The 24,435-nt window shown below is 36.9% G+C and overlaps 2 protein-coding genes across 2 annotated transcripts; both read right to left on the bottom strand.

The window, feature by feature from the left end:
• Positions 1 to 1,352: 1,352 nt before the first annotated feature.
• LOC144433413 (aminopeptidase N-like) lies at positions 1,353 to 12,798 on the bottom strand. Its single transcript, XM_078121724.1, has 16 exons — positions 12,159 to 12,798; positions 9,573 to 10,236; positions 8,403 to 8,673; positions 7,586 to 7,706; positions 7,292 to 7,446; positions 6,459 to 6,572; positions 5,926 to 6,066; positions 5,500 to 5,631; positions 4,893 to 5,071; positions 4,610 to 4,704; positions 4,086 to 4,423; positions 3,690 to 3,781; positions 3,213 to 3,323; positions 2,502 to 2,870; positions 1,816 to 1,888; positions 1,353 to 1,508 (listed from the first exon to the last, which is right to left on the bottom strand). The coding sequence occupies exons 1-16, from the start codon at positions 12,796 to 12,798 to the stop codon at positions 1,353 to 1,355; spliced, it is 3,651 nt and encodes a 1,216-aa protein (XP_077977850.1).
• A 1,515-nt stretch (positions 12,799 to 14,313) lies between these two features.
• Positions 14,314 to 23,870, bottom strand: LOC144433402 (aminopeptidase N-like). Its single transcript, XM_078121711.1, has 15 exons — positions 23,245 to 23,870; positions 21,618 to 21,888; positions 20,682 to 20,802; positions 20,335 to 20,489; positions 19,687 to 19,800; positions 19,146 to 19,286; positions 18,754 to 18,885; positions 18,278 to 18,453; positions 17,899 to 17,993; positions 17,274 to 17,611; positions 16,685 to 16,776; positions 16,340 to 16,450; positions 15,483 to 15,851; positions 15,285 to 15,357; positions 14,314 to 14,549 (listed from the first exon to the last, which is right to left on the bottom strand). The coding sequence occupies exons 1-15, from the start codon at positions 23,868 to 23,870 to the stop codon at positions 14,394 to 14,396; spliced, it is 2,970 nt and encodes a 989-aa protein (XP_077977837.1). The 3' UTR covers positions 14,314 to 14,393.
• Between the last annotated feature and the right edge of the window lie 565 nt (positions 23,871 to 24,435).

Here is a 24,435-nt window from a genome sequence, read left to right as displayed (position 1 = left end):
ATAGTTACCCGGAGTCTTTCTCCAATTTCAGCCAGGTGAGGTTATAGTTATTTAGTTTTTTTTACAAGTGATTTCCTTTCCAGTGCCCACAGAACTGATAATTATATGTCTCGATATGTAACTGATCTCAGGAAGCAGGGCGGTGTAGTTGTCATTCTGAACGGACACAGGACTAAAAGACTATATGTTTGTCTGGATGCAGCTATTAACAAAAGCTATATAATGTTACACATAACAATTGAACCAGGTAGAGGTGTAAGATAAACGCTTTATTGAAGATAATTAGAAGTACAATTAAAAGTACACATCTCATTGTTTATATCCACTTACATGTATCTCAAAAAAGTGACCAATCCCTGGCACATTGTGCTTATTTCTGACGTGGTTTTTACCTGCTACATATAGCGACTGTCAGCTTCACAAGTGAGAGTGGCTTGTTGTACTTCGAATTGTAATTGTATGGAAACTTTATAATCTGGCTTCCCTCGAGTGAGTGTGTGTGAATAGCTGACAATCTTCTAATGAAAAACCGTAAAACCTCAGACCACTAAACAAGTTAATGGTCTTAGGTAAAACACAGAGAGGCATAGTAATCAAAGACTATACCAATGAATTTAAGTGAAAGTGTTTTAATTGATGTTAAGTCATTTGCATGAATCATATTGATTATTCTATCACGATATATTAGGCGTGGCACGAAGTATGAGATATAACATATGATCTTACACAAACTGCTGGTGGCGCTCTAATAGCCTACGTCATACATATGACTGAAGTACTAGTGTATTGGAATTATTGGAAGAGTCTGAATTTAACATAGTTTTAATATAATTCGTTATCGTTTACTGTATTTGATCATCTAACATAAACTATGTATGATTTATTCATTTATTTACTTATTGACGAGATGAAATATAGTCAGATAGTCGCCAATACAAAAAGTCGATGCAAAATTGTAAACTCTATAACATGATGGATACTAGGAAATAATACAGCAGTAAATTTAAAGTCTTTGAGTTCTGACCGACCAATGTCTAAATTCGGAGAGAGGAACGTTTTTTTTGTTATGAGACTTGGAGTCAGAAAGTTGTAATCTGAATCTAGACAAACGACTTAAGAGAAAAGCGCAAACAGTATTCAAAAATTTCAACATCTTATATAAAAAAACACTTGACAATGTAGTTATGATCTTGGATAGTACCGCAAATTCTGTTCTTGAATCATGGTACAAAATTGGTATATATGTATACCCTAAATTACAAAAAAAAAATATATTTTAAAAATTGAAATGCCCATGATTTCTAGGCTACTTATTATAACAAGATTCTATTCCCTAAAATCTGTGGACATTACTAATAATCTCTCGTTTTAGATTTCAGCCATTGTTCTAGCTTGTCATAATTCTTGTCCATCCATCTGATATTAGCTTTAACTTTCCGTTGAGCTTTGTAGAACTCCTTCACTTGATCTCCAGGCATATCGTTGTATTTACGAGCAAAATCTTCAAACTGGAAATAATCGTAAGATCCAAATGTGGTCAAATATAAGTAAACGAGGATGAACTCGATAAAAGTGCAATAATTCACGTATAACTGCCTTGATTGTACTATCATAAATCTATCTTAATGTATCAACCATGTATCCAAATATAGCAGCTGAAATGGACGCTCCTTTGATGACCACATATACACATTACGAGTATTGCACTGAGATGTCTATTTCATTCCTTCATTAAGATAAACACTATAAATTTCTAAATATTCAAACAATCACAACAACTGATGTCTATTTCATCACTACATTACGTATCTTTACCTTCATTAGTTGCATTTCTGAATTCATTTTATCAGCTAGTCCCCAGACTAATGAGAACGCTTTGCCTCCATCGCTGAAACAGAAAGATAAAATTTTACTTATGAGATTGAAGTTAGATTCGATGTGCACTGGTTGTAAGTATAGAGAGAAGTAAAGGGACACAACCTGAGTCCATACGGGATTTTTTGGCGTATTTTGACTACATATTGAAAAGATACCCACAGTATTCTATTTACATGTATTATACTTAGCCATCACTTGCAATTGACTGAACTCACTCCTGGTATTAATACATACAATTCATTAAAATATACGATGACTTAATTTATTACACGTATAAAAATTATCGAGGAGATACCCACTATGAAATCATCAGTTCTAACAATACCATAAGCCAACTGCAAAGCCATAGAAGGCAAGCTAGCTAGGACATTGACATAATACTAGAAGAGTTTCATCAAGGTTTTATGTAAATATTTCCACTTTGGCGAAAAATGTATCAATTCAGCTTATGCCGCTTTAACAATACAATGGAACGCAATTTAGAATAAACGTACATCAATGTAGACTTTAATCTTTCATCTACCACCATTAATTCATCAAAGACACTGTGAAATTAATATTACTCATTTTGTTAAGAAAGAACTTACTTTTGTTCAAAAAATTTTTAATGCATGTAAACCTACGTTGATAACAGCTCATCGAAATGACTCATTACGAATTCCTCTGCTATCATATGACCCACTGCAGACTGGTCTCGTACTTTTCCAATCACTTTGTAAAAATCCAACGCTTCTCCTGCGATAGTCAGTGGACTTGGGATAACATATTCTGTAGCTGCTTCGGTAGATCGATTCAGATACAGTTGGTAGGAATCATCTAAGTACTTCTGTAATAGCCATACATTCTGTGTACACGCTAAACCAGTTGTTATGTCATCTTTGAGTGAAGTGTCTTTCGTTCTTTCAACTTCTTGGTAGGCAAATCTCCATTCGTCTTGTCCACCGTGTCTGATAGCTGCACACATTGCCACTTCTCGTACGTCTGAGCGGATTCTGCAAAGCAATGCAGAATGAAAATGTTAAAGCGATACAATTACAACTATTCTACATTTATTGTTTTTCTGCAATTACTGATAGACAAAGATAGACAGCAGATAGGAATAATATACCTACCTACATACCTACCCACCTACGTGCCTGCCTGCTTGCCAGCCTGCCTGTCTGCCTACCTACCTGCCTACCTACCTACATACATACATACATACATACATACATACATACATACATACATATGCGTATACATGTTACATACATACGTACGTACGTACGTACGTACATTTATTCATTCATTCATTCATTCATTCATTCATTCATTCATTTATTGAGATTTCTTACTGATTGTTTTCTGTATCTTGAGTCCATTCAGAAAATATGTCTTTCACCTCCTTTACGCATTTTTCGTAGTTCACCTCACAGGCACGTTTGATGGCAAGTACTTTCACATGACTGCAAAATAATGATAAAGGGTCCATTGGGATATGTTTTACGATTAAAATGTATGATTATTTACTCAAAACAAAGAATATTAATCCAATTATAATTTATAACCTTTCCATCTGTTCTGATTTCTATACACTTGATTTGTTGTCCTAACTGAAGCAAAATGGTTTTCGTCACCGTCAGAATTACCACATAAATGTTGTTGTTGCTGCTGTTGTTGTTGTTGTTGTTGTTGTTGTTGTTGTTGTTGTTAATCATGCTGTTTTAGCTCCGTGTAGGTCCGTGTGTTCAAAACGTCCAATTTCATGGCTGTCTTAATTGACAAAGACAATCAATCGTTTACAGAAATGTTATGATCTTGAGGTTACTTACTATTTGACATGGTTAATATCGTCTGAGTCGGACTCCTCAAATTTCCATTCGTCCTTCTCATACAGTGGTTTGATCAGTTCTTGACTGTATAGCTGAAATGAAGATGAAAGCAATATGTGTGACAGTGCCTTGAAATATTGTATAGTTATGAGCGAAATTATATTACTCAATTTTTCCCAACGTTTCAGTAATCTTCATGACCTAGCTTATTTATTTCCCAGCCTGGAAGATTCATGGCACCAAGGATTAAAATTGTAAATAATCAACAGATTAATTAATGAATTAAGTTGAAATCGTGCTCGATGTTGCTATGGAATACCATATCGAGGTCAGTAAGCATACATGTACAGTAGTAACCTCTTCCTATAGCTATGTAACAGTTTCTGAAACCAGTACCTCAAGGTAGCCATACGAGGGCGTCATTTCCAATAGTTTGCTGATGTATTTCATGTCTGACATGTAGACTTTCCACGGTGAATAGTTGTCTTCGTTTCGGAGATAGTCAGCGACTTCAAATGCCAACACAACGCCAACGTCACCAGATCTCGCGAGATTGAAAACGTCATCGATCAACGCAGCCCTGTTCTGTATTGGTATTTTTTCATGATCTGCACCAAGTTGTGAAATCAGTTTATTCCAGTTATCAAGGTCATAGTTGACTCTGTAGTAACCATGTTGGTAAATATTCCCAAGTACCCAATCATCAGCTGTTGCACCGTTTAAATTGATGGTTTCTGAGAAAATAGAAGGCTAGTTTACAAAAACGCCAAACGTCGATAAAAAATATTGGTTTTATTTAGTTATTCCATAGTCTCATATTATCTTGGGTAGTTTTGACAAAATTAGGAGAGCCTTTGTTATACTTATTCGCTAAAGTTGTGTGAACTGAAAGCTGAGGTAATTCGAGCCTTAACACCCACCTGTTGATGTTCTATTCATCCATGTCAAAGTTGGGTTATCGTAAGGTATCATTTCACTTGAGATGACGTAGGTCAATGGAATATTCCAGGTGTAACTGTAAAAGAAGGCAAATGACAATGTAATAGAGAATTAGTACCACCATAGGAAAGTAGAACCGCCATGGCCTGACAAGTATAACAAGTACCACTAACAAACCAACAAAGACACTGATTAACTCAGGACAGGAAATATTACATAGAGAAAACTCAATCCTTTATCACATGTTTAACAGACAGTACTTACTCTAAATCTCCAGGAGCGTCTGGGATTTCATCTTCAGAGTCCAACACAAACATCTTCTGTTCAATGGTTGCCGTAGTATCATCTTTACGTGTGATAGTCACCACTGGAAAACCAAGTTGTAACAGCCATGGATCCATCACTTCTTTCATATCAATATTGACATCAGATTCCAGGGCAGTCTGGACAACGAACAATTCGAATAACAGACACTGTTATTTTCAATATAGTAATTTAAGTTGTTCTTTCTTCCAATCACTGGAGTTTTGTTTATAAAAGTAATCACTGTATTTCTTTGACGGGAAATTTATTAGTTTCATTAATTTAGATATTTATATTTCTAATTTTCAGAATTTCAGTGACACTGTTTTTCCGTCTGTTAGTTTATTTGTCTGTTTGTTTGCCTCTCTCTCTCCCCTCCCCCACCCCTCTCTCTCCCTCTCTCTCACTCACACACACACACACACACACACACACACACACTCTCTCTCTCTCTCTCTCTCGCTCTCTCTCTCTCTCTCTCTCTCTCTCTCTCTCTCTCTCTCTCTCTCTCTCTCTCTCTCTCTCTCTCTCTCTCTCTCTCTCTCTCTCTCTCTCTCCGTATACGTACCTCAGTCAGTGCAGCCCATAAATCATCACTGTACACATTGCCGTATAGATGCTTCTTTAGATAATCTGTGAATCCCTCAAAAAGGACGGTGTCTTCCAGGAAACTGCGCATCATCATTATAATTTGAGAACCCTGAAATAACCAATAATTCAGATTTACTTTTATCCTGAAATTGTTGAAGAACAGTGTGGCGTTGTTTCAGTTGGTTTCCTTCGAGAACTTCTAATAATACATTTAATAGCCTTATAGAAAGTAGACTAACACTATGATAGACTTTTTGACATTCATGTACATAAAGCACAATGTCGAAGTTTAACACATTAACATGTTGGTAGATGAACGCTATCTGACGTAATCCTGACGTAGAATGTCATATGAAAGTGGAGACCTGGATGAGGTATTGAAATGTGTACGCTCATTACTTACCCTTTCGTAACTAGTCGAACTAAATTGTCCTCGCATCTCGGCGTACCATCCGATGTCAGGTTGTACCGTCGGGTGTGTGGCACTGCTGGCATCATTGTTGAACGACTTAAACGTCACGATATCCTGGTAAAATTGTTCGTTCTTAGAAGAAAATTTTACAAAATTATTTGGAATCGTTGTTCAATAGATCTGACCAAACAGATTGCCTATACACAAAGCCAGACAACCACCACTGAGGTACAAATAATTTCCGGGGGAAAAACGAAGTAACGTTCAATGAAATTACTCAAATAACATTAAGATGTCCCAAATTCAGTACAATCAAATCCGATACTATCAGAATATAAGTCTGGTGACGTCATAGATACATCTATCTGTATCTTAGCCATTCAGTTGATGAATTAATATAGGTTGCCGATTATCAAGATGTCTTCTAAGAAACTAGACTTTGATAGATATTTCAATATTGTTGAAAATTGATTACTACGGTTCGATGTCATGTTGTACAAGAAATGCAATTACAAGGAACTGACCATTTCATAATCAGGTTTGATATGGTCTACAGCAACCATTTCAAAGTGTCTTGCAAAGCCTTCTTTTAGCCATGTATCACCCCACCAAGCCATGGTCACCAGATTGCCGAACCACTGTCATTAAGTGGGAAAATAACGAATGAAGTTAATCAAGGACGAAAAATGAGCACATGTGAAGATATATGGCGGCAGTAATTTGTGTGTGTGATTAAAATTAGATATATTTATGAATTATATTAGCATGACAGTGTTACAAAAAATTATTTATCTATTATGATTTACATGTATGATTTTCGCTTCCACTGATACTGAGTGCAGCACAACATCAGGATTAAGTTTACGTAGACTATTGGTAGAGTTGCCGAAGTTATGGGTTAACTTGTGATTGCAGAATGAATGGCAGACATGATCAAACATTTCTAGAGACATTTTGGGGACATAATTTGTGTGTACATTGTAATTTGTTCAATCCATGGACAGATTGGTCGAACAACAAGTAGACTTCCTCAAGCATCGAAGAAATGTACTAAAACTCAATGGACTTAACTTTCTAGCATCGAATTGAATTAGGATTGCTTGAAAATGCAACGTGTAAACTTGTGCAAGCCATGGACACCGAGATTTGCTCAATCAACGATTTGCCCAAACATAGAGGACATGTGCATGGCTTTGTAGTATGAAAATTCTGTGCGATTTTGTGCGATCATAATATATGGTAAGGTTAAAGACAATTTTAACTTGTTGCTGTATGAATTCGATCGCCATGAATTTTATGAGTGACTCCCCCCCCCCTACTGTCCCAGGGACTGTAACTCTTCATTTATGAGTCTTACGTTATGTGTAAGTTCATGAGCAATAATCCTTGCCACACGTTGGGCTCTTGAAGGCGGGTTAACTTCTTTGTCATAGTACATACGAATGTCTGTGTAGGTGACCAGACCCCAGTTTTCCATTGCACCAGATGTAAACACTGGTAGGGCAACCATATCTAAAATGTAAAATTATGATATTTTTAAAAAAAAATTGACTAGAAGTAATGGAAAACAAAATATGTGAACATTTTGAATTACATATATTGTAGTAAAAATGTATTGAATTGGTATATTCAACTTTACGTTTCTACTTACCAAGTTTTGGTAGTGAGTATGATATATTCCACATTTCTTCAAAGTAATCCAACGTTGCAACACCGAATTCAAGACTGAAGTCTGTAGTGTGGATCATTTCCTGCATTGCCCAAACTCGGAACTTGAAAGAATTTGTGAAAATATTTGTTAAAATATTAACTTCATTTTTATGCCAATCTAGTATTTCATTCAATTACTCCCATTCACATACAAAGAGATACAGCGAATTTTTCAATACCGTGCAGCTTTTCTGTTTGATGCAACCATGCAGAAACCAAAAAGAAACTGGACATGCTACATTTTAAGATAGCAAGATTGAATGAGTACAGTTCCTTGCTACATTTTGTCTAAGTGAAATGAACTACACATACCACCATACAGACATCAAGTAAACACCGCTAAGGACATTTTAGGCGCTCTTCATCAGGTGTTTGATACTAAAAAAAAACATTGCAATACATTGAAATAGTTTATTTTATTTAGACTAAATATAGCAAAAAAATGCGATATTACTATTGGCTTTTTATTGGTTTCTGCGTGGTTGTATCAAACAGAAAAGCTGAACAGTATCGTGAAATTCACTAGCTTTGGTAGCAAATTATTGGAAGTTCTTTGTATGAACTCCACCAATCAAGACTACAATGAATTATGATAACAATAATTACACAACCTATCGAGGAGGAAATGTTAAAGCAAACTGCAGACCAAAAGGTCACAGGTACAAATACCAAAGACATTTGAAGCATACAGCAAACATTGCAGATAATTTCAAAAAAGATCCTCAAAACAGAAAATAATAAACAATAAAGATATCAACCTTAACTCCTGATTTCGTTGTCTTTTCTTTGTAGACAAAGTCTGACACTACTACAGCCACCAAATAAGTGGACATAATCGGAGTAGTGTCAAAGTACGCAGTGTTCCAGTCACCGTCAGTCTCGTTCCTGATTACCGGCATATTTGACAAAGCTGATCTGATGGTTCGATGTTTGATGATGATATCGAAGGTAGCTTTCATTGCTGGTTCATCGAATGACGGAAATACCCGACGGCTATAAGTTGGTTCTAGTTTACTGACCACAACATACCTAGAAATAAGAAATGGATAATAGTCATATGGAAATTGATGGGTGTGACAAACGTCTACAGTCAGCAGTATACATGTATAAGGCTGTATTATTCGCAAAGCTAATCACGTGTGCAATTGATGGTGATACAGGAAAACTAAAAAGGCAAGCGTTCATTGAAATACATGTATGAACTATAGGACAACATTTTCTCCAGTGTGATGTACAACGTGGGGGTGACATGGTAACTAAATCTTAGACTGACCTAATTTAACCTTGTTCACTCAATGTCTATGTTTGACCTCAACAGAAACAAATAATAGCTCGAGATGGCATTGACTGTGCTGTTAGTGGAATCATACAGTATGCACTTGTTTGCTATCGAAGTGAGTGGAGTTGACGCATACATGTACTTATAAGTACTAGTTCGACAGACCGGACTACAGCATCTATTACCATATTTATACTGACTGTATACACATACTTTACATATGTAGCCCCCAGCCCCATAGATGGATATGACTAAGTTGCTCCCTTTACACCTCCATGTTAGATGGAAATGACCAAAACGTCTTGCCAAATCTAATTACCCGTACTGTATGTTCATTGCAGTAACCCTTTGTGGAAACATTAACAAGGACCACCTTACGACAGCTCACACTATTATACTTGTGACAGCTGATAGCTTCAAAGAATAGCACACCTCTCGGACCGGTACTAGATTTTGAGAACGGTGTTTCTGAAAAAAATCACTCATACATGTAATATAAATCTTACAGTGATAAATCTGCCAGTGGTCACTTTGTCGTGTCTTCTTTTTTCTTGTAAGTGGAATATTTGACATATCATTAAACGCAATTTTTGTGATATAAATGATGAAATGCCACATGCTGCATCACAATCCGTGTTGTTACTTGTACCTTGTCTCGTTTCCAGCTTGATAGGAACTCAGGTAGAGTGCTCTAGCGTCAGAATTATTTAACAATCCAACGAAGTTCATAGAAATATTATACTTCTTGCCACTTTGCAATTTCTTTTCAGTTTTTACGATAAAGAAATCGTATTCCTCATCCGTGGAGATATCCTTCACACCTATGTCTTCATTGGTGTCGATTTCATTGACTCTCACCGTGTCTTCATCAATGTTCAGTTTCAGTGCATGTAATGTAATGACATTGGTCGATTTCTCACAGTTCATAGAAATATCAACTTCCCCGTCAAATAAGAACCGTTTATCGCCGTCTTCTTCGTCCAGGTATGGCTGGATCTTAATTCTGTAGTTGGTTGGTTTGAGAGTGTCTGGTAATCTACCTTCGAATGGTTTCCGTGTATGTGGTTGTACAGTTGGAAGGCCATCGTAAGGACCAACAGGCTGTGTCGGACTCGGAGACAGTGTTGACGAACCCCAGCCCGGATGAAGAAAGTACACCATTATTATAACGACGACGAACAACACCAAGATCAAGAAAACGGCGATAAAAAGTGTTGAATACTTGACGAACATTCCATTTCTTTGCTTTTCAGAGTCAGACAAGCCTTCATCTTCAACGTAAATTTCTTCTCTCGCCATGTTTAACCCAGTTACTTCAAGTTGAAGACACCACCCTATTACTACAAGGGGTTGCTCATATTCACATTGCGGTGTGTTGTTCGAATGTGTTGTTCGACCATCATTTTGACTCATCTCCATACCCACCCCGCATTTCAAAAAATGCTATACGTAGGCTAACTATAAAGGTTATATATTATTGGTGCATTATTTGATGAAAATTCTAAACGTGAAAAACATACTGGCCTAGTACAGTAAATATACTTATTCAACGTGACCTTCAATCTTAACGTAGAAATTCATGATATTGTCAGCTTTCATTACCAAACATTAATGCAAGGGGCACAAGCTGAGTTTATACATTTTGGGAGAGATCTACGCTGCGTATTTAAAAGTCACTAGTAGTATTCTACTTACTGAAGCATATGTATATCCCTTTCAATTGAACTCTAACCTGATGACGTTTTTATATGTACCAAAAATATCGATGAATCTATACATTGTTCAAGCAATCAACTGTTCTAACAAACCCAGAAGGCAATAGCAATGTCATAGAATACATGCATTGACATTAATATTTTATACTAGAATAGTTTATTCGAGGAAAGTTAGAACAAACGTTGTCTGCTTGTATTACTGCTTAAGACTTTAAATGCCAAAATCAAACTTCAAAGTCTGAATAAAAAGGGTAATTACATGTATCGGACTTTGAATATAAATGAAACATACAAGTAGGAATGTAAAAGTAATAAAAATATGAAAATAACGTAAATATAGAAAGCTGGGAATGGAAGTGTGTCAGACTGAACATATCTGACAACAACATGCGTAGTTTTTCTCTGTAACCCCACGAAAAAAAACTGCGCAAGTAACGAAAATGTCAGTCAGTCACCCCCTCCCCATGATAGGTGAAGGCCCACACCTCTTCATCGTGACGATGACCTGGTGACCTTCGTGGTCAAGGCCCATTCTATTTGTATATGCACACGCACACACACACACACACACACACACACACACACACACACTCTCTCTCTCTCTCTCTCTCTCTCTCTCTCTCTCTCTCTCTCTCTCTCTCTCTCTCTCTCTCTCTCTCTCTCTCTCTCTCTCTCTCTCTCTCAATAAAATCCGCTTGACTCACATAAGCTATTTCCAGCTAGGATCCATGCATTAGACGACAAACATGTAGCTGCTCAATATGCTATTGTGTGTACTATACATTGCTTGCATAATGCACGTGATGTTTTTTTTCGGTGTTAGCAATAAATAATAAAATAAATAAAATGTGATTGCATGTCACATAAGCTTGACGGATTGGTCTAAAGCTTGTCTTTATTAAGAACTTACCGTTATAGGGTAATTGCAATGCAATAGTGATCATAGTGAACTTTGTACGAACTTTATTTCAATCCGTTCAGCATTTTACCGAGACATGACTTCATTCATCCCATCAAAGCTTCGATTCATTATTTTGTGAAGGACGCTTATGAAGGGCAATGACCACAAATTCTTGTTTGATCTAATTGCCCATAAGCTGGTATGTTTACTTCAATATGCAACGCTTTTGTGTAGCCCCGTTCATAAGAACAACTGAGATCACGACAGCTGGTACAATGATAGACTCTTATGGGTACAATAAGCTGGTCATGATGTAAAGAATAGCGGGTCTCTAGGACCCTGTCTCCCAGACTTTGAGAACACCATTTCTGTCAACACTCGGAATGCAAATGTAGACATGTTGCTTTGATAAAAATGACTGCATTGTCGTCGGTGAGTTTTTTCTTGTGTGTGATATACCAATGTTGCAACAGTAACGTAATATAAGATGGTGTGTTTTGTGAACAGTAAAATGGTGAAATACAATCTTGCTATACTATTAAAATGAATTGTACTGCATGCATTACAAGATTAACATCCTGTCAAAATACAAACGCCGAACATTAGTAAACGAATATACTTGTAATAACTTTAAGTGTATACCTTGTTTCATTTCCAACTTGATACGAACTCAGGTAGAGTGCCCTAACGTCTGAATTATTCAACATTCCAACGTACTCCATAGAAATCTTGTACTGTTTACCACTCTGTAATTTCTTCTTAGTTTTCACGATAAAGAAATCGTATTCCTCATCCGTAGAGATATCCTTCACACCTATGTCTTCATTGGTGTCGATTTCATTGACTCTCACCGTGTCTTCATCAATGTTCAGTTTCAGTGCATGTAATGTAATGACATTGGTCGATTTCTCACAGTTCAAAGAAATATCAACTTCACCGTCAAATAAGAACCGTTTAGCGCCGTCTTCTTCGTCCAGGTATGGCTGGATCTTAATGTTGTAATTGGTTGGTTTGAGGGTGTCTGGTAATCTACCTTCGAATGGTTTCCGTGCCTGTGGTTGTACAGTTGGCAGGCCATCGGTGGTGGAGCATTGCCAGCCCGGATGAAGAAAATACACCAGTATGCTGACTATTATTAATAACATCAGTAGCAAGATAATGACAATGAAAAGTATCGGATACTTTACGAACACACCACCCTTTCCCTTTGCGGGGTCCGCTGTAGCCCCGCTCACATCATAAGCCTCTTTCTTCGCCATGTTGTCCGGTGGACCACACCCAAGTACCTTCTTTTAAGGGCTAGGTCAGTTCATTTTGACAACGGGTTCTTGTCAGTCTGTCACTGATGGCAAGCTGATGTGCAGATAGGCCAGTAACCTTGAATCGCCCCTTTACGCACATGACATAAAACTCAGTATAGATACAATGTATATGATAGAGTGAACAGTGCTCAATCTCAGACCACTAAGGCTCAATACATTATATGTAGAGGGGTACAAGTAACACAATAGTGAGTAAGACATGGATGAGCCTTAACACTGTGTGTCATGCTTAAAGCTGGAATGAGTTTTTGAAAATGTTTTGTTAGTTACAATAACTTACTCGTAGTATCGTACACTCCACTTAACCGGCATTGCATCATTTGTGGGTACACGTATTTTTTGTAGCTGTATTAACTATAAATTTATGTTTGGGGTGGCACCCCAAAATCAGCGCCCTCAACGACATAGTTAATGTTAACCTGTTTCTGAACTACAAAAGTATGGATAATATCGACCACTGATTGATATTCACAATGCCAAATTATTTGCATTTTAACAATTTTCAGTGAATATATTGTAGTTGTCTGATCGAAAAATGATATTTCAGTTACAACTAGTGCAGTTAACAAAGCGACAGATTCAAAACCAATAATCTTTTGTCACTACACCACCTACGGATAATATTGGCCACTGTGACTAAGTAATATTTTAATGAACATTGGTTACTTGATGAAAAAAAAATGTCCCAGTAGCAGCTAGTGCAGATTTAACAGTGATCATTTGACAACTGATGATAGATGATATCAAAAATTTATTTTTTCACCATGACTGAAAATAAGCAGATCAAATTATTGAATCATCCAATAAAATATAAATTAGTTGTTCATCATATATCATTGGGTTACTAAAATTCTACATTTAATGTATAACATCACTGCCATCACGTGATTGAATAAGTTCTATGCCACCATAAATGAGAAATAATGATACATTCAATAAAACAATATATAGATGAGCATACTTCTGTCCCGAATAAATATGCTCATACATACATACATACATACATACATACATACATACATACATACATACATACATACACACATGCATGCATGCATGCATACATACATACATACATACATACATACATACATACATACATACATACATACATACATACATGTCCCGTTTATTGATGTCCAGTGATGAAAATAAGCTGTACCAATCATTCATACTTTATTTACAGACAGAAAAAAACACGTCATTGGGCTAAATCCTAAGTATGAAATAATGGAGTAATTCCTTTGTCATCAACAAAGGATTGAAACTCAAATAGTCACATCTCAGGCAATCAATAGAAAATTCAAAATATAATACTATGATTTTTTTTAAGTCTCAAAGTGGACGAAAAACTTTCATAATTCTACACAATAAATCGAATGATTGTCAATTATTTCTCATGGAATAAAATAGACTTCTGTTCCTGAGTACATATATCCTGAAATCATTTCTTTAAAACTCTAATTTAGAACAAATCTAATAAGTGGCTACAGCATAATAGTCATTGCAATTATATGCATCAGGTACTATTGCTATATATCTCTCGTTTTATCTTCCAGCCATTGTTCTAGCTTTTCATAATTCCTGTCCATCCATCTGATATTAGCTTTAACTTTCCGTTGAGCTTTGTAGAACTCCTTCACTTGATCTCCAGGCATATCGTTGTATTTACGAGCAAAGTCTTCAAGCTGAAAAGGGCATGCATTATACCAATTAGAAATATTCATCAAAAAGGCATTTTTTTAAAAACTAGATAATGCCCGTGCATACAAAATTATTATTCCCTGATTTTTTCATATTGTAACCAGGAACAAAGATATGTCTAATGAATGTCATTGGAAGTGAAAACTGTGTTGGAAACATTTTAAATAATTTCAATATAGCATGTCTGTACAAAAAACATTAGCGGTCACCTTCGAGTCATGCTACCTGTACATGTACGTATTACTGCGATCACAACAACAAATTAAAGGCACTCGTGCCTCATTCTTTCTGACATAGGGGCGAGATAAATAGTTTGATGTACGATGAAAAAGAATTCGAATTCTTTTAGAGTGGGGTGCAGTAAACCATTTTAGTTATCATGGTACAGAAACGACTGTTCTTGTAACTGAATCTGTTTATGTGCCCCTAAATGTAAAATATTTCTAAAAATGTCATCAAATCTAGAAATGGAAAAATTTACAATACTAAACACATGGTCTTGAAATACATCAAAGTATCAATACAAGAGCATTTTTCTCACCACACCATGGGTTTTATATCGGTGTGGGGGGGGGGAGTCTGAGCCCTAACTAAAAGATTTGAGTTGTTTATCCTACATTGAACTATTGGTCTTGCCCCTAAATGCTACAGTTTCTTAATACATAATTGAGACTACCGGCCCCTCCCCTACTGATTTCTAGTTCTATTCCACATCTTACCTGATTCAGCTGCATTACGGTATTCATTCTATCGGCTAGTCCCCAGATTGATGAAAAGGCTTTACCTTCATCGCTGAAAATGAAAAAGAAAAAGGAACCGAATTAATGAGATTGTTTTTCTTGCATCTAGTATAATTAGTGAACTCCTTTTAGTTTGTGCATTTCAAATTTAAAAAAAAAAGAAAACTATATACTAACCTTGCAAGAAGGTCATCAAAATGGCTCATCACGAAGTCTTCTACGACCATATGTCCGACAGCAGACTGGTCTCGCACTTTTTCAGTGACTTTGTAGAAATCTAGTGGCTCATCTTCGGTAGTCAGTGTGTTTGGTATGCCACTCTCTTTACTTGGTTTGGAAGACTGGTTCTGATAAAGCTGGTAGGCGTCATCCATAAACTTCTGTAGCAGCCATACATTCTGTGTACAGGCTAAACCAGTTACAATATCACTTTTCAGGGAATAATCATTGGTCCTTTCAAGTTCTTTGTAGGCAAATCTCCATTCGTCTTGTCCACCATGTCTAATAGCTGTACACATCACTGTTTTCCTGACATCTTGTCGAATTCTGACAGAGTAAATAAAAGAAAATTCTATTACGCATGATCTAAAATGGTGAAAATGGTAATGTAGTGACTAGAATGAATGAATGAATGAATGAATGAATGAATGAATGAATGAATGAATGAATGAATGAATGTCTTAAATGAATGAATGAACGAACGAACGAACGAACAAACGAACGGACAGACGGATGAAGGAAGGAAATGATGGGAATGATGAATAAATGATGAATGAATGAGTCAGCCAGCCAACCAACCAACCAACAAACATCAGACATACAGACAGACGGACGGACAGACAGACAGACAGACAGGCGGGCAGACAGACAGACAGACAGACAGACACACACACACACACACACACACAGACAGACAGGCAGGCAGGCAGGCAGACAAGCAGGCAGACAGACAGTAAACGATATGAAGATGTTTCAAGCGAAATTATACGACTGTACATGGTTCATATTAATGAGAAGGACAAAGGAATGCTTACTCATTCTTTACTTTATCTTTCTTCCATTTAGAAAATACGTTTTTAGCCTCTTTTATGCATTTTTCACTATTTACCTCGCAGGCACGGTCGATGGCAAGTACTTTCACATGACTGAAACATAAAAGACGGGATGTATCTTATAAAATTGTTAAGTGTCATTCATGTTATATTCCACGTGTGCATGTTGAGTTTGTAATAATTAAAATTTTCTTTTTTGTAGAAAAGGTCTTCAGTTCAAAATACTTGAAATATCAAGATTATCAAATTATATATATAGCTGATTTTACAATAACCACTGTCATGAAATCTACAAGATTCAAATCATGCTTAGTGACGGTTACTTACTATTTGACATGATTGATGTCGTCTGAGTCGGATACCAGAAATTTCCACTCGTCCTTCTCATACAACTGTTTGACTAAATCCCGACTGTACAGCTGAAATAATAACAGAATACACAATTCTATGCTTGACATTGCTAGTAGTGAGATTGGTTGTCTTCCTGTCTAGATTTCTTTTAGTGGCGATTTGTATTTCTCAACCAATTGTAACAAGGTATTTTAATGATGTCTTAAGACAATCACAAGACTAGACAGGTTTTCGGTTCATGTTGTTGTCCTAGCTAGCAGGGATACATGTATATATATATAACATCATCACATAGACTGTAATGACGTCATCTGTCCAGGCTTATCAGCCTATCCTATAGACTGTAATGACGTCATCGGTCCGGGCTTATCAGCCTGCCCTATAGACTGTAATGACGTCATCGGTTCGGGCTTATCAGCCTGTCCTATAGACTGTAATGACGTCATCGGTCCAGGCTTATCTGCCTGTCCTAATAAATGGAGATTAGACCTCGCCAACAACGGCCGATCTGTTAGTCTATCATATTACTGTATATAAAAAAATATGTTTCTGAAAGTTACAATACCTCAAGGTAGCCATACGAGGGCGTCTTTTCCAATTGTTTGCTGACATATTTAATGTCTGACATGTAGACTTTCCACGGTGAATAATCTCGTTCGCTTCTCAGATAATCAGCTACTCTGAATGCCAATATTGCCTCCAGGTCACCAGATCTCACGAGATTAAAAGCGTCATCTATCAACGTGGCTCTGTTTTGTACTGGAATTGTGTCATGGTTCATACTAAGTTGTAGGATCAGTTTCTCCCAGTTATCAAGGTCATAGTTGACTCTGTAGTAACCACGTTGATAGATATTCCCAAGTACCCAATCTTGAGATGTTGCATTGTTTAATTCGATGGTTTCTGAGAAAATAGAGTTGAAATACTAAATTAGGTAGATCTGCAACAGTGGTCACCTTATAACATAGAACTCGTATTACAAAATCACTATACATACATGGTATGGTGTGCATGCATGCATAACGGTATTAAATTAAAGTTAGCTCACGCATCAACATCCACCTGTTGATGATTCTGTTAGAACTGGCATTAAAATCAGTATCACCCAATTTGAATATCACAATGCAAGCGCACTTGATGACATTATTAAGTGCGCTTGTATTGAAATTGGCCCAAGCCTTAACACCCACCTGTTGATGTTCTATTCATCCATGTCAAAGTTGGGTTATCGTAAGGTATCATTTCACTTGAGATGACGTAGGTCAATGGAATATTCCAGGTGTAACTGTAAAAGAAGGCAAATAGCAATGTAATGAAGAAGAAGTAGTACCACTTCTAGAAACTTTGAAGGAGAACCACCATGGACAGACAATATTGATTCACACGAGGAGTAGGGTGGGGTTATTTCAAGTTTAAAACATCGAAGAATGTGTGGTATCACTCAACAATAAGAGTTGATATTTGAATCGCCCTGGTGCAATAATCTATAGAGCTATGCCGTTAAACCGTTTTGAGAACTACAATAAATTATATTGCGGATAGTTTACGTACAATAGTAGGAATACTCACTCTAGTTTTTCCGGGGCGTCAGGAAGTTCATTTTCAGAGTCCAAAAGAAACACTTTTTGTTCGATCGTTACTGTGTTGTCTTTACGTGTGATAGTCACCACTGGAAAGCCAAGTTGTAACAGCCATGGATCCATCACTTCTTTCATATCAATATTGACACCAGATTCCTTGGCAGTCTGAAGAATATGTATTTCGTAAAAAATATATGTGATTTAGTAAAAAAAAACGTACACTGTTATTGTTTTCGTTTGCTAAATGTAGACCAATGTAGGTTTGCGATTTTTTCGCCTAATATGATCTCTCTGGTCACTAACGTACTGAGTCTCGCTGATTCGTCGAAATTTTATCATTTCGCCCCTAGTTAACCGAGAAGTTAAACATTATTCCCCACCTATCCAGATCCACCGATTGATATTTAAATACATATTGCAGCAGGGAAAAATATTGAAATCGGATATGAACAGTGTTTCATTTACCTCAGTCAGTGCAGCCCATAAATCATCACTGTATGTATTCCCATAACTATGCTTCCTGAGGTAATTTCTGAATCCTTCGAAAACAATGGTGTCTCCTAAGAAACAACGCATCATCGTGATCATATGAGAACCCTGGAAAAGAGCATACAGTTTACGATTTCATCAAACTCTGAAATGACCTCCATTGTTACAGTAATAATTATAATGTGTATGCCACGTTATATATATATGGGACAAATAAAATTAAAACGAATCTTGATCACTACAGGGTGATCAAAATAATAGGCTACCGCTGAATGTTTTGGAAGACACTAGCTTCATCAAGTACAAGGTCAAGAGCCTTGACGACTCTGTAAAGATGACAGTGCCATTATACATAGAATGACACTTACCCTTTCATAAACTCTGGTATCAAACTGTGTCCATAAATCGTCGACCCATCCGACATGTGGCTGTACCGTAGGATGCGACTCACTGCTGGCATCATCGTTGAACGACTGGAAAGTCACCGTATCTTGATAAAACTGTTCGTACTAGAAGCAGAAATATAACGATTTTTATAAAAGTGTTTCTAAGAAACATTGTACTGATGTACAGATTTAGTGAGATAAACGGGTAAAACAACTCATATATTATATATATTGGACGGAAGTTATCGTGTTTGTCATCCATGTTGTGTAGTTTGATTGTTACCAAGACAACATGTAAATGAATTGCGGATGAAGCTTTGTAGACAGCTAATCTCCTCTGAGATAAGAATGACTCTGTAGATTTTGATAAAAATCCATAATTACCATGACAACCCAATAAAGTTTAACGATTAAGCTTACGTGTGTTTACGTGTATTTTGCCGGGTATTCACAGTGTCTATAGTGGCGTTATTATTACCATTAAATCTAACTTTTTAAAACATACATTCTTTATACAACTTACAATTTTCCACGTAGGTTTGATGAAATCTACAACAAAAAATTCAAAATGTCTGGCGAAGCCTTCGTTTAACCAGGTATCACTCCACCACGCCATGGTCACCAAATTACCAAACCACTGTCAAGTAAATCAATGAATATCATTACATTTCATACGTAGGATTATGGAGTTGTCAACAACCTTTCCACCGCTTTAATCGTAATGTCATGGTCTTTACCTGGAGAATTATTATTTACATTGTAAATATTCACAATATTCGTAAAAAATATCACTTTTTAGAGATTTGATGATCCAAATAAAAAGCCTGTGTAAACTCGTTAAAAATTCGTTAGTGGTCTGAGATCAAAATAAATATACATTTTCTCTTTACCGTTTAATTTCAAGGCCAGACCAGGATCTCAGTCCTAGTATTATCTCATCAGTGTAGCCATAAGGATTACACTGTCAGGATCGCTCTTTTGTTCTGTATCAACGTTATAGTAGACTAAATCTGAGATTGACATTTTTTAATAAGAATACCGCCTCCAGACAACTCCACATCTAATCCTAACTTGGCCTTCAAATGCGCATGCTCGTAGAAGATCTTTTGAATCCATTTTTTTCTGTCATATACATACTCGTACCGAGTGTCACCATGCACGTATGTCTCACCTTGTGTGCTAATTCATGAACAATAATCAGTGCCACTCTCTGGGCTCTTGTTGGAGTGTTGACATCTTTGTCATAACACAGCCGAGTCTCTTTGTACACCACTAGACCCCAGTTCTCCATGGCACCAAACTTAAACACCGGTAAGGCAACCATATCTAATGATATAAATTTGTAAAATGTAATCAATCTAGTAAAGTGATAGATAGCAGACATTAGATTCATATGTAAGATGGGAATGGTGATATGTGTCAGAAAATAATCAGAACTTGATTATAAAATATTAATTAAAACAAATATCTTAGTATTATTTTCTCTATTCTCAAATGAAAAGTGTATCTCTGACTTACCTAGTTTTGGTAGAGGATACGATATATTCCACGTGTCCTCGAAGTAATCCAATGTTGCAACACCAAAATCAAGTGCAAAGTCTGTAGCGTTAATCATTTCCCGCGTTGCCCAGGTTCGTAGCTGAAATGGGAATTTTTTAAGAAAAACAATTCGCCATGTAATTAATACTGAATCGAAAATTTGTAGGGAATTAAGCCCGACTTGTACAATCTAACGTTGAACTGATAATTTGCCAGGACTTCATATCAGTTGAACATGGTCCAAACTACGATAGGTTCTGGGCCATCAAGGTGATCCAAGAATGATACGGCAACTTCGAGGCGAATGTGCGTGTCTGGATCTCACATCGGTCCATTCGCACATCACCACTTGTTTGAACCATACAAATAATTTATAATTAAACGTTAGATTTCATACACACTGACAATGGTCGATTTTCCGGTTCAAAGATGCATTGCGCGATACGACGTCGCTTATTGTTTTGTCTTTATTAAGTTTGAAATAACATTTTCATCAGGAAATGATGGAAAGACACTTTAACCTCTTTGATTACGAGTAATTTTATAGAAAAAAAAAGACTAAAAGCCATCAATGACAAAGGGTGATTTTACTGGTAAACCCAGGGTACTGTCAGGTGACGACCATCCCCCTCAGTGAGTAACGTGTGCAAACCCCTCCGCGAGTACACAACATTGTATGGAGAGACGCGCAATGCATCTTGGAACCGGCAACAGGTCTATTGTAATATTTAGTTGAACTTGTTGTCAATGTCAATCAAGTGCATTTTATGTCTATAAGTTGTCCTAAATTGCACAACAACTTTAACGTTAATATGAGAAATGAGAGGAATCAAGTTCTAACCATGACTGTCAAATCATATATCGAATTGTAAAGGTCATGTGAGAAGTGTTTCTGCATTTGAAAACCATACATACCTTAACCCCCGATTTTGTTGTCTTCTCTTTATAAACAAAGTCTGACACTACTACAGCCACCAAATAATTAGGCATGACAGGGGTTCTGTCGAAGTACGCAGTGTTCCAGTCGCCGTCAGTCTCGTTCCTGATTACCGGCATATTTGACAAAGCTGATCTGATGGTTCGATGTTTGATGATGATATCGAAGGTAGCTTTCAGTGCTGGTTCATCGAACGATGGAAATACTCGACGGCTAAACACGTGTTCTAGTTGACTGGCCACTGCATACCTATGATAAGGACAGAAATTGAGGCAGGGAATATTTAATTTAGTCTAATTTCCAAACTCTATGTCAGGTCGGTTAAGCTATGATTTTTACATTTTGCAGTAGACGTATCTCACCATGATTAAAGGTCGACAGGCGGGAAATCATGCAATAAAAAGCGAATGTTAATTTCTTTAAGTACTGTCAGGATTTTGGACACATTTGAACCAATGTCCATTTTCGTGGTAAATTACACTGGTCAGATATCTATGCGACTACATGTAAATTTGCGGAATATTTCCAAAGTAAATGTAGAGGCCTACATGTTCGAAATATTTTCTGGCTTACAGTGTGAATACCACGACTATAACAATGAACGTAGTAGCATGTACATTCCGTGGAAATGCATTGTAAATTCATGTGTAAGAGAAAGGTATACTAATGGATATCGATCTTCGTAAATACATTGGAAGGACTGGCAAACACAACACGAGGTATCTACCCTACTTGTGAGTGGTCTATGCACGAGGTGTACATGTAACTATACTAATAAATATAACAAATATAACGATACGGCGTGACCCGATGTTGACAAACGGAGTGTGTGGTGTACAGCATTCATGACAACAATAACACAATACCAAGTATGACCTCAACAAGGACAAACCATGAAGGTAGTACTACTACAATTTTGTAAGACCACATACCATTAGAGGAAACAAATTTAAATAACAATATATGGCTTTCAAATCGAAAAGTGAATGTGTTTCAATAAAGGCAGTCAAGACTTCTTTGGTTATCTGTCGACTGACTCAACCAATGAGTCGACCTGTAATTATAACGTGTCTTTCCTTTGCACATGAGTGTGAGCACTATTAAGTTTTTGGACATGTCTCTCTTTCATTTTGGACATGCTATGTTTACTGATATAGACCTTATTGTCTTCCTGTCAGTCCAACTCAGTTATTTGTAAATTATGGTCTAGGCATACACCCCCTCTTGACTGACCCATAACCTATTATCGAAAGCCCCCATCATTGCAATGAAAGTATATTATCCAGACTGTCATGTCCAGTCATGCTTAAAATGACCCCTTTTCAAACTGTAAAAATTTCGAGTTACACTTGACTGTCTAAATAGTAAACTGGGGTACGTCTGAACGGGACATTGATTTGTTCAGATACATGTGTGCATCTCAAATAATCAATATACTAGTATTTATCGAGACAGCATGCATGGTACAGTCATTACGTACTAAAAGTAATTAATTCATGAGAGTTATTTGTGCAACTTGCCCCCTCCTTTGGGGAAGTTCTGATGATTTTTGAAGGAGAAGTTCACGTTGTATAAAGTTAAGGTTACTTCTAAACTTATACTTACCTGGTTTCATTTCCAACGTTGTACGAACCTAAGTACAGAGCAACAATGTCAGAATTGTTCAATAATCCTACATAGTTCATAGAAATCTTGTACTGTTTATCACTTTGTAGCTTCTTCTTAGTTTTTACGGTAAAGAAATCGTATTCCTCATCCGTGGAGATATCCTTCACACCTATGTCTTCATTGGTGTCGATTTCATTGACTCTCACCGTGTCTTCATCAATGTTTAGATTCAGTGCATGTAATGTAATGACATTGGTCGATTTCTCACACTTCATAGAAATATCAACTTCCCCGTCAAATAAGAACCGTTTATCACCGTCTTCTTCGTCCAGGTATGGCTGGATCTTAATTCTGTAGTTGGTTGGTTTGAGAGTGTCTGGTAATCTACCTTCGAATGGTTTCCGTGTCTGCAATTGTGCAGTAGGCAGAGCATCGCCCTTGGTTGGACAACCCCAGCCCGGATGAAGGAAATACACCATTATAATAACAATTATGAAAAATGCGACTAGCAAGATAACAACGATGAGAACTACCAGGTACTTGATAAATAAACCACCTCTTTCCTTCTCAGGGTAGACTTTTCCCTCGCCCTCACCTTCGACATTGTCATCCTCTTTCGCCATCTTGTCCACGAGTCTGATACAAGGCCACCCTTAATTCAACGAAGGGAGTATCCAACACACTGTTACCGAGGGCCGAGAGAGTGGAAGTGAAATTCGAAAATCCAGTGCCACCATTGAGAGTCACAATCCCTGTACTACACTTCCTAAAAACACTCTCGCGCTGATGTAATATCTGAGAATGATTTATTTTTCTATTACGGAAGCCGTTTGATAAAAAGAAGCAGAGGTTAGGATTTATAAATAATATCATATTCCACACATATTGCAAATTTCTATTTGCCATGGAGAACATTCTAGCTTTGACGAAATTATAGCGAGTTGATTATTCATTTGCAGCAGTGCAGTCCACAGTTTTAACACATTTGTAAACATTTTCCACGGTGAAAAACCTCGGTAAGCTTAAATTATAACATGGTATCGACTCAACGGATCAGGCAAGTCAACGTAGTAGACTAATATCCTAGAACAATCTGAGGCCAAAGACTGTCACTGGAACGGAATAACCTTTTCCACACGCCCTAGCATATCATGTGGTTGGCAATATAGAATAGCATTTAGTTTTCAG

The sequence above is a fragment of the Glandiceps talaboti genome, chromosome 1 (genome assembly GCF_964340395.1).
Source record: "Glandiceps talaboti chromosome 1, keGlaTala1.1, whole genome shotgun sequence".
Classification (NCBI taxonomy): Eukaryota; Metazoa; Hemichordata; class Enteropneusta; family Spengelidae; genus Glandiceps; species Glandiceps talaboti.
This window is presented reverse-complemented; position numbering and strand designations above follow the sequence as displayed.

Bases quoted from the DNA above. Each gene is read 5' to 3' on its own strand.
- LOC144433413 (XM_078121724.1), bottom strand. From the start codon at position 12,798: ATGGCGAAGAAAGAGGCTTATGATGTGAGCGGGGCTACAGCGGACCCC. The intron at 7,707-8,402 runs GTTGATATCTTT...AATTCTTTCAAG, and splicing joins CAACGAAATCAGGAGTTAAG to TTCCGAGTTTGGGCAATGCA. The intron at 2,871-3,212 runs GTAAGAAATCTC...ATTGCTTTGCAG, and splicing joins CAAGATACAGAAAACAATCA to AATCCGCTCAGACGTACGAG.
- LOC144433402 (XM_078121711.1), bottom strand. From the start codon at position 23,870: ATGGCGAAAGAGGATGACAATGTCGAAGGTGAGGGCGAGGGAAAAGTC. The intron at 21,889-23,244 runs GTAAGTATAAGT...TCCTTATCATAG, and splicing joins AACGTTGGAAATGAAACCAG to GTATGCAGTGGCCAGTCAAC. The intron at 18,886-19,145 runs GTAAGTGTCATT...GCTCTTTTCCAG, and splicing joins ATACCAGAGTTTATGAAAGG to GGTTCTCATATGATCACGAT.